General features: G+C 39.1%; 3 protein-coding genes across 5 annotated transcripts; 2 read left to right on the top strand and 1 right to left on the bottom strand.

The window, feature by feature from the left end:
- Positions 1 to 454: 454 nt before the first annotated feature.
- Positions 455 to 3,830, top strand: LOC103403410 (protein S-acyltransferase 11). Of its 2 annotated transcripts, none has more exons than XM_008342235.4 (4): positions 455 to 816; positions 1,926 to 2,148; positions 2,600 to 2,898; positions 3,089 to 3,830. In XM_008342235.4, the coding sequence occupies exons 1-4, from the start codon at positions 799 to 801 to the stop codon at positions 3,593 to 3,595; spliced, it is 1,047 nt and encodes a 348-aa protein (XP_008340457.1). In that variant the 5' UTR covers positions 455 to 798; the 3' UTR covers positions 3,596 to 3,830. The 2 variants fall into 2 exon arrangements, with proteins under 2 accessions (XP_008340457.1, XP_008340458.1); XM_008342236.4 differs by having other exon boundaries at positions 569 to 816; positions 1,926 to 2,115.
- A 152-nt stretch (positions 3,831 to 3,982) lies between these two features.
- Positions 3,983 to 5,176, top strand: LOC108169776 (protein COFACTOR ASSEMBLY OF COMPLEX C SUBUNIT B CCB3, chloroplastic-like). Its single transcript, XM_070815624.1, has 3 exons — positions 3,983 to 4,167; positions 4,261 to 4,310; positions 4,564 to 5,176. The coding sequence occupies exons 1-3, from the start codon at positions 4,125 to 4,127 to the stop codon at positions 5,089 to 5,091; spliced, it is 621 nt and encodes a 206-aa protein (XP_070671725.1). The 5' UTR covers positions 3,983 to 4,124; the 3' UTR covers positions 5,092 to 5,176.
- A 312-nt stretch (positions 5,177 to 5,488) lies between these two features.
- On the bottom strand, positions 5,489 to 9,141 carry LOC103403409 (anamorsin homolog). 2 transcript variants are annotated; one of them, XM_008342234.4, is made up of 8 exons: positions 8,841 to 9,141; positions 8,269 to 8,386; positions 7,268 to 7,434; positions 7,092 to 7,190; positions 6,360 to 6,516; positions 6,094 to 6,227; positions 5,924 to 5,998; positions 5,489 to 5,841 (listed from the first exon to the last, which is right to left on the bottom strand). In XM_008342234.4, the coding sequence occupies exons 1-8, from the start codon at positions 8,841 to 8,843 to the stop codon at positions 5,803 to 5,805; spliced, it is 792 nt and encodes a 263-aa protein (XP_008340456.3). In that variant the 5' UTR covers positions 8,844 to 9,141; the 3' UTR covers positions 5,489 to 5,802. The 2 variants fall into 2 exon arrangements, with proteins under 2 accessions (XP_008340456.3, XP_070671724.1); XM_070815623.1 differs by having other exon boundaries at positions 7,268 to 7,605; positions 8,086 to 8,386; positions 8,841 to 8,996.
- Positions 9,142 to 9,641: the final 500 nt, after the last annotated feature.

Below are 9,641 nucleotides of genomic sequence, written 5' to 3' on the forward strand. Positions count from 1 at the left end.
TTCATCCAATCCAAGGGCCGAAAACTAAAAATGTGTATGAGAAGTAAAAAGGGATATGTAGATACTACACTCCTAAAAATAAAATGCTGAAACATACAAAAGTCACACAAACAATTTAAGAAAAATTAACAATTAGATTGACATTCTTGAACAATAAATGTAAAATTACGAACAAAAGTTGTACAAACAACTTTTAAAAAATGACAACTCGATTGGCCTCAAGTAACTCATTCATTAGCGGGTGGAACTCAACTTGCCCTTAGAAACTAGCTTCTAAGGAAGTGGTGCCCAATAGCTCTAAAACAATTCTTCGTATCGTTTCAATTTTATTTGGATGCTCTCGAACAGACATTCTTAGCCACTCCAGAATATGTTGTTTTTCAGTGTAAGACAATTTGACAAAGAGAGAATCACCATTTATAAATAACCCAAATGAGTTGGGTGGACTTGATTTGGGCCCGACCATTGGCGCTACCCAAGTTTCAAAATTAAAGCCCAAATTTCAAAATCTGACCCAAAAAGGAAAATTGGGAGTCCAAAGCGGGTGATTGGGGGTGGGTTCGGCTGGCCGGTCCGGAAATTGGATCCGGTCAAACGCGACAAGAAAACGATGACTTCGATTTGGCACTGAACATTCTCCAATCAATCAATAAAATATTGGTCGGTCTGTGAAATGTGAAATGGAGGAGGAGCCCTTGAAATTGCAGAACTTGGATTCGATTCCGGTTCAGCTGCAATCACTTGACATTTTCAATCTCTGAATCCTCTGAAGCTGCTGCTCCAACGGCAATTCCAATCATGGCCGACTTGCCCAAGGTTAAACTCTTCTCTCGTCTCCCCTTGCTTTCTGTTATTTTCTTTTGTAATTTTGTCATTTTCTTCTTCTATCGGGGATGGACGGTACTTTGTGCAAAACTTAATCGGATTTTTTTGTTAGTAAATTCATCCTTTGTGTGTGTGTGTAGTTTAATCAGATAGTAATTGACCAAAACCCAATTGATTGGTCTGTTTCTGTTGCATTTTTCTGTACCTGTTCTTCATATTTATTGAGTTTCCTCTTTTTCCAAAAGCTAAATGGTAATTGGATGCTGGAACCTGGAAGCGCCTAAGCTTATCTATCAGTTTATATATTTTAACTTGGTTTTTAGCCAAAAGAGTTATGAGATTGTCATACCTCCTCAATATGGTTTCATAAGGATTCGACGTGATCATGGAGTGCCGGCTGTCGACTACCTGACGCACTCCCCCTCCTCCTTTATCCGGGCTTGGGACCGGCCATGTAAGACATAGGCGGAGTTATACCTCCTCAATATGGTTATTGGCAGTAAATCATTTTAGTCATTTCGTGAAAAATTCTTATTAAGTGGAAGTATTGGTTTACAAAAATACTCTTAAAAAGTGGTCATGTGGTAGTTCACAAGACAATTTAATGAGGATACTGACATATTTTTCACGAAATTCCAAAATGACTTATGATGGACAACCTCATGAACCACTTCTATCGATTTTCATTGTTAGCGACCGAAGGCCAGTCTTGGAGATCAATTTGGTTAAAATGCCTAATAGCCCTTTAACTTTTGTTTTAGTTGTTTTTAGACTGAGTACAATTGAATTGCTTGCCTGATTAATTGGTAAGTGTTTTTCTGTGAATATTCATTTGTTAAGTGTGCTTTTGCGTTTGAATGATTGACATTCATGTTGCAAGAAATAAGTTGTGCTAGATTAGTTGGTTTTCCATAAAACAGAGAAACTAATAATAGATTCGGTAGTTTAAAAAAAGAAAAAAAGATTCGGTTGTCCGGCTGCGAATGTGTTGATGAAGAGCTGGGACATGTATATACCTGCTTTTAACACCTTTGATGGATCTTACTGGTTGTGCAAGTTTGTGTTGTTTTCTTGGTTGCTTACTTGTGGGTTACATATAGGAGCATTTCATAGCATCCATCAAGGAGGACTATGACGTCACATGTTGGGGTTGTGGATTACACCTTCTTCTTCCGTCAAATGCTCCAATTTTCAAGTGTGGTTGGTGTGGAGCTTTAACAAATCAAAATGCGGGGAAACGTGAATGCAAGTACTTTTGGTTGAGACGCTTGCGGGATCGCTGCTTTGTCGGTATCCTGTTCATGTTTATGCTATTTGTGATATGTATGTACTCATTGCTCGTATAATTCTTTTTGGAATCTCTCTCCATTTTGCTTGCACATTTGTTGACATTCACCCCTCCCAAATAATTAGGCATTATGTATCCTTAGTTTCACTGTTCTATATTATCTTCTGTATGAAAATTTAATTGATCTATTGGAAATGGTCAAAAGATTTCCATGAAAGAAGATAAGAAAATTTACTTTAATTGCAAAATGTAAAACTGCAATGACGAGTTAATAGCTTCTTTTTGGGGATTGAGGAGCGTGTTACCAAATTTGCATTGTCTAGTATGTTCTACAGGTCGAGAAGATAGATTTTGCGTATGCAAGAGCTCATAAATCCCAAATTCAATGTATTTTTCCGTGTAGTATTTAAATTTAAAACAGGGCCAAACTACTTTTATGAGGTTTTTCTTTTATTTTTCATGTTGACATGTTTCCTTAAATTGCAGGTGGTGGAGTGTGGGCGATGTTCCCTGTTCTTTTCGGTATCAGCTATTTCCATGGAATTTTTCACTCCATCATTGCCTTCATGTTATCTGCAGCCACTGTTTATACATTCAGTTCTGCTTCATTTGCGTGTGCTGGAACTCCTCCATGCAGAGTGTGGGGAAGCTATCCAGCTGTGGGGAAAAGTGATCTCGATAATTATACCTTCTGTCACCAATGCTCAAAGCCAAAGTCGCCTAGCACTCATCATTGCCGGTCCTGTGGAAAGTGTATATTGGACATGGATCATCACTGCCCATTTGTGAGTGTTGTCATCTTCTTCCCAATTCGTAAATATGTTGGTCGTTTGTTTGACGGAATATCTTTTCTGTCTATTAAACGCATTATCTTTTAATCACTTGACTTCTAGGTATCAGTAAGACTTGGTAGATTTGGATTTGAGATTATAACACGCATACTAATAGCAATGTAACTGCATGATTTTGATGCAGATTGGGAATTGTGTTGGTGCAGCTAACCACCGACACTTCATTGCCTTACTCATATCAGTTGTCACTAGCACGTTCTATATTTCTATCATGGCTATATATGTGTGTTATCATAGCTGGCCATCCATAACCTACGAAGCCGAGGACCACTTGCATGCCTTTGACAGTTATTCAGCTATAACAGCTATCCGTGAGATTATATATGGTTTGCTAAGATCTGCTGTCCTTTTATCCCCTAGAGGGCTTCTTCTGTTATATCTGTTTATTTCAAGTGTTTCGTTGGAGATAGGGTTGAGCATACTTCTGTGGCAGCAACTGAGTTTTATTTACGAGGGAAAAACCTATTTGAATCATTTAAGTTCACAGGGAACTGATGAAGTTGGAGAGAAGGATTGCCAAAACCTCGTGCGTTTCTTTGCATTCCCGTATCCCTTGTCAAGATATCTTCCCCTCTGCTCTCGCTCAATTTTGCCAAGTTTGCAAAAGAAGACGCATAGACACAAGAAGTAAAAGAAGTACTCTACTTTCCTTTTCCTTTTCTTTTAGTCAATTTTTTAGGAGGGGGGCTTGATTTTACTTTCATGATAAGCAAGAGTTTGAAGGTTCGCGGGGTGTATACACCCCCATCCCTGAAGAGAAACTCCTTGTAGGGTTGGCGGTTGGAACACTTGTGGTTTTATCGAGTTATGGATAATCTGTATTATAAATTTAAATTAATTGGAGAAGGTGAAACAATTTTGTTTAATTTTATTCACTGTTAGATGTTAGCTTACAGCAATGAGTTAGATAATGTTTGGATTTTTTTTTTTTGGGGGGGGGGTTTAGGGGGTGGGGGTTGTTGGTGGTGGGGAGTTAACCCAAAATATAGACGTTGCCGGTCACATGTTTAAAAGTGGACTTCCCCACCTCTCGTTTAAAGGATAACATTTCAGTTGCTCGTCCTCTCCTCCTCCTCCCTCCCTCCCTCCCTCTCTCTCTCTCTCTCTCTCTCTCTCTCTCTCTCTCTCTCTCTCTCTCTCTCTCTCTGTTAGTCTCTCCGATGGCTACCTGTTCTTATCTCCTCAACCATGTCCAGATTAAAGGTACCAATTAAAACTGGTTTTCGTTTTTCGGTTTCAGAGTAGCTTTCTGTAAGATTTCATTATTTTGTGTTCTTGATTTCCATTTCGTTGTAGGATGGCCCTCCAGGATAAGGATATCCAAGCTTGGAAATCTCAGTCCTACTGTGAGTACCCCCGTTCTGTTTTTCCATTGCAAAATTTGAACTTTGTGAAATTTCTCGAAGCGAATAACTTCCGCGCGCACCCGTTTTCTCTATATGCACGCGCATCGGCTCGTGTTTTGTTGCAAATTTAATCCAAAGTCAAGAAGAGTGCGAAGGAGAAAAAGTGGAGTGTGCGGAAATCGCTTCCCCTCTAAAATTGGCTCTGTTCAAACTCTATGCATATGATTTCAACAAACTCTCTCCAGTCTGTTAGGAAAGCTTCAAGACAAGAAGTAAAAGGCAGCCAAAGCAAGGACTCATAATTGCACAATGTTCCTTCTGTTTGGTCCAAGTCGGAGCTCCTTCTCCTACCACTCTATTGTCATTGAAGCCATCGGATGAGATAGATGCGGTTTCAAACATTTTCCGCACTGGCGGCTCACTGGGCACATCACATAACGTCTCGAATCTAATGCACAACTTGGTGGTGGCAGATTTGGACCCTGCAACCGCGAAGCTAGCAATCGGGTTTCTGGGTCCATTTTTTTCGCTGTTTTCGTTTCTGTTCATAATAAGGATAGTCGTGTCCTGGTACCCAAAACTTCCGGTTGGGAAGTTCCCATATGTGGTGGCTTATGCTCCCACAGAGCCGATTCTCATGGCAACCAGAGAGGTGATCCCGCCGTTAGGCGGTGTGGACGTAACGCCGGTGGTGTGGTTCGGATTGATTAGCTTCCTAAATGAGATATTAGTAGGTCCTCAAGGCCTTCTTGTCCTCCTCTCTCAACAACTTAGTAGCTAATACATGCGAGATTTAGTCGTGTGCGAATAGGGAAGTGTAATTTTTTGTGGGAGAGTGAATAATAAACTTCATCGTTGCCTGCGTATATGGTTTCTTATGGCTTCACTATTATCTTCATTTCAGTACTTGAAAGAAAAGTTGTGGAAAATATCGGATTGAGATCCACTTCAGATCTCACACTTTAGAGTCTGTTGACCGAACAATTCAGACCCTTCAATTTAAACCCTGTGTTCCCTATTAACCTATCCTATTGAGCTTCACACGTAATATCTCTCGGACGCCAAGATTTCTCATGAACGCTGAGTGGACTCCGCAGAGGATCTCCATCCGAAAATGTATGTCTGCTCACGGACTCTCAGGAAATGTCGGAAATTCAGCATGTGAAAGAGAAGAAAAGTAGTCGAGAAGCGTGAGCTAATGCATTGCAGCAGAAGGTACATAACAAGTTTCTGATTATTATCTGGAATAAGCACTGTTGCTTTGGAAATCGAAGACAAACATAAACCTAAGAAACAAATTTATCCGACGGTAATAAGACATTGACAACATGGACCAAACTAAGGACACACTGTCAAATTCTGAACCAGAATTTATGTTTTGATCCAGAGAGAGCGACCCAAAAGTTCATATATCCGAAGCGCGGTAACTTGAGCAAAGAATACCATCAACACATAGCACCATTCAGATGTATCTGAAGAAGGCGGTTCTAGTCTAGATGTCTGCTGTAAGGAAGTTCGCTGACAGTGATACCTGGAAAGGAGATGAACGTTAGCCCGAGTGCCAGAGAGAGCAAGAGAGGGAGCGAGGGATTGATTTTGAATCAAGAAAATACCTTCTCGCCGGGTTTGAATGGAGGAAGACCTTTAAAAGGACATGTAGCGCATCGAAAAGCATCCCCTAGTCCACACTGCAGATTGTAATTTTCAAAGCAAAGTAAACAAAACTGAACAGAGAAATAAAAATACATTAAAATGCAGATGGATGAAAAACTAGAGGACATACACTGCCACATTGCGACTTGAAATTGCTCAAATCTACTGTGGAGCCTAACTTCTCTACTTTCTGCTCTTCTTCAGCTCTCCCACAAGTGCAGTTTTTACAAGCTTTCCTTGTGCTTCCAACTTCGCAATCACTAGCTGCACAAGCACAGTGTTTGGTACATGGTTAAAAGACCACAAAAATTACAGTTGATCCCCAAAAGAATCTCATGAGGCCGACAAACAATGAAGATGATTCAAAAAAGCATAATTTGGACCATGATGTCTTACAAAGCAGCTGGGGTTTCTTCAAGTCCTCTTCTGTTAGTAAACTATCCTCGTCAATGAGATCTGACTCATCATTGATCTGAATTTTTGGTAAATTTTTTGTGGTCTTTTTTAAGGCAAAGGATGAACCAATCTTCCAAGACGGCCTTTTAGCCTTGACCTACAAAAAAGAACAAAATTAAGGTTCGAATGACTAATTTTTAGCTGTCGCAAATCATATCCCATGATAAATGCACATGATCCAAATTACAAATTTTATTAAAAGCATCCATCCACAAATAAAATCTATTGATACAGTTTTTGTGAACCAAGATATTCTTTTCATTCTTGTGAAATTATGAAATGCTAGAGTAATCGGAAAAATCAGAGATAACAATGGAACATTCATCGGATGCTATACTCATGTGCTACAAAAAAAACAGAAGTACTGCAGTGCAAAAGCCTTGGGCAATTCAGACATAGGGAGATTGATGAGGTGGGTAGATTAGATTCAATTAAACGCCTACAAGAAATTAAATGGAGAATATAGTGCTAGACAGGATTAAATGGCAGGAGAAACTTCACAAGTAGGATCCTATCTAGATCCTGATAATGGTCCATGTAGCAACTCCAAACGGTTGGTAATAAGGCCGAAGTGAGTTGAATCGAGATTTGTGTTATTGAATTAACATGCAAGGGGGAGGATAGGGAATTTAGAAATCTATACCAATGGATACTAGTAACACTGAAACTTACCCCAAAAGATAGCTCAGATGGTAAACTTGATTTCACTTGAAGAGCTTTTGCTTCTAGAAAACCAGACAATAGTAACTTGCGCTCAAGAACGGAGGTGGTCTGCAAGAGAACCCAAGTAAGATTTCTCATTCATGCCAAAACAAAATCTATAATGTCACAATGTCAACATTAATGACCTTATCTGTTTCCCCTGTCGAAGCATCGGATATCTTGTAAATTAGGACTGTTCCACCAGGCTTCAAGACTCTTGAGACTTCCCCTAACAACTGCTCATTTGGAAATTCAATCGATCTACAAAGAGTAAACACAATGTCCACAGAGGAAGACCCCACCGGCAGCTGATCTGTCATGTCATATATCAAAACAAAATGAGATGAACACTATATTTTTGGCTACTACGTAAACTGCGCACATGACAAACTAGTGCGAAATAAAAATAAATAGCTAATCCCAGACCGGTAGATCCAACATAAAAACTAAGCAATTGATCTTGAGATGCTATATAATGCTGCCCCTGGACCAGAGCCGGCCTTGAGGGTGTGCAACAGGTGCCACCGCACAGGGCCCCGATTCGGAAGGCCCCCTAAATTTTCATTACATTACATGTATACATATGCATATAAAATATATTAGATGAAAAAAATAATCTTATCTATGGTTCTAGCGCAAGCGGTTTAGCTCTTCTTTCTTATAGCCCATGTGCTGGGTTCGAATCCCAGTGATATTGTTTTGTTATATTTTAAGCTTTTGCAAATTTGTAAACAGGAGATAACAAAAAGGCATCCAAAGTGTATCGAACTCGGGACCTTTGAAGGTAAGGAAAAACACCTGGCTGATCAAACAACGTATTTTTGTTGCAGTAACTTGTAATATTTTAGTTTTATAGATGAAAAAATTGAAAAAAATAATAATAAAGAAATATAACATTAAAAAAAATGAAGGGCCTCCATCTAAGTTTTGCTCAGGGCCGCTCAATACTCAGGGCCGGCCCTGCCCTGGACCATAAACTAAGCAGAACTGATACAAAACGAAATATCAGACTTCCGGACATGAATCTTGTTCATAAGCAGCGATAGAATCAAGCAAAGTTTTGTAACCCATGGACACATATTGAATGGCATTACGGGAGAATAGAGACACAACTACATTAAATCACAAAAATGAATAAGAAGCTTACTTGAAGAAGACAGAGTGACAATTTGAGGTTCACACTTTTCGGTCCCGAGCTCCCTTAATGCATCAAAAACTAGACTAACAGGTAGAACCCCATCATCTGTAAATGCCAGAACAGATCCCTGCAGAAATGAAGTCAATAATTTTAGTGGGTTACATCCTCTTTCCCACATGAAATTATTAGGCAAAAAAAAAAAAAAAAAAAAAAGCTTAGTTCTTCAAATTTTTTAGGCTGAAGAACAAATAACAACAGCTGACACAAACACAAAATAAAATTGATAAAAGGACAATTATTTTGACAAATAATTAAGTCAGGTTCTTCATTCTCAAATTAAAAATAAAATAAAATTATGCAATCAGATTCAAAATGGTCGATTAAAATCTGCTTTAAAAGTATTCAACTTTCGTCTTCCATTTTTCCCTTTCAGTTTTCTGAGCAGCCAAACGGTTCGCAGGAAAAAATTCGCAGTAATTGAAAAATCGCTAACAAACGCATTGCAATAAGATCTAAGCAAGCAATTGCAGAACAAGGAAACAAATTGAGAACTGAAAAAAGAGAAGACCAGAGAAACTGACCATGGCGTCGAAGGAGGAACAGATCTTCAAGCCCTAAAAGCAAAAACGCAGCGTACCGGTTCTTCTACAGTCAGCCAACAATGTCCCGTGCTTGTACTGTATTTGTGCGCTGCCGACTTCCTTTTTCTCGCTTTTGCGTTCGGCAATTTGGTGGGCTGCGTGGGAAGAATAAGGGCAGTATTTATTTAAAAGGAATACGTGGGCGATGGAGTATGACGGTGGCACACGATGTATGACGTGTACACCGAAGCGTGGGGATCTTGAGCTGGCCACACTTGACCGCGCGTGGAGCTGTTGTCTCGCTGACCTGTGTTAGGGTCTACAGGGGAAATTTGAAGGAAAGAGGTCGTCTCCGGATCTCTCCCTTCAAAGCCGACCAATCAAGTGATCTAGGCTTTTAAATTTTGATCCAACGATTAAAAATTATTATAACTTTTAAATTTTTTACTAATTGCTTTTTTCTTGTGTATTTAATTTAGTGTCCACACATGTTTTTATCTCTCAACTCTCCTCTAATTTCTGACTGTAAAATTGAATAAATATAATAAGATCAATGGACAAAAATTAAATTTTCGACTGTCGGATAGAATAAATTAAATAAGATCAATAGCCAAAAATAAATAAAATTGTGGAAAGTAAAAGGGGCCTATTTAATTTTGTTTTGGTCTAGGGTTTCTTTCTTATTTTATGCGTAGCAGGTGGTGTACTTGTTATATGCAAATTTGATTTCCGCGTTGTATGGTGCAAGGGAAACAAAAACTACATAGAAATGGGTGAACTACCGAAATTTGTCTCTGGCAT

Source organism: Malus domestica, chromosome 16, assembly GCF_042453785.1.
Source record: "Malus domestica chromosome 16, GDT2T_hap1".
Taxonomy (NCBI): Eukaryota; Viridiplantae; Streptophyta; class Magnoliopsida; order Rosales; family Rosaceae; genus Malus; species Malus domestica.

Excerpts from the sequence above, each read along its gene's own strand:
- LOC103403410 (XM_008342235.4), top strand. Across the intron at positions 2,149-2,599 it reads GTTTATGCTATTTGTGATAT|GTGGTGGAGTGTGGGCGATG; the intron begins GTATGTACTCAT and ends CTTAAATTGCAG. Across the intron at positions 2,899-3,088 it reads TGGATCATCACTGCCCATTT|ATTGGGAATTGTGTTGGTGC; the intron begins GTGAGTGTTGTC and ends ATTTTGATGCAG.
- LOC103403409 (XM_008342234.4), bottom strand. Across the intron at positions 7,435-8,268 it reads TGTCACTCTGTCTTCTTCAA|ATCAGCTGCCGGTGGGGTCT; the intron begins GTAAGCTTCTTA and ends ATGACATGACAG. Across the intron at positions 6,517-7,091 it reads CATCTGAGCTATCTTTTGGG|GTCAAGGCTAAAAGGCCGTC; the intron begins GTAAGTTTCAGT and ends TCTTTTTTGTAG.
- LOC108169776 (XM_070815624.1), top strand. The coding sequence starts at position 4,125 with ATGGCTACCTGTTCTTATCTCCTCAACCATGTCCAGATTAAAG. Across the intron at positions 4,168-4,260 it reads CAACCATGTCCAGATTAAAG|GATGGCCCTCCAGGATAAGG; the intron begins GTACCAATTAAA and ends ATTTCGTTGTAG. Across the intron at positions 4,311-4,563 it reads TTGGAAATCTCAGTCCTACT|GAAAGCTTCAAGACAAGAAG; the intron begins GTGAGTACCCCC and ends CCAGTCTGTTAG.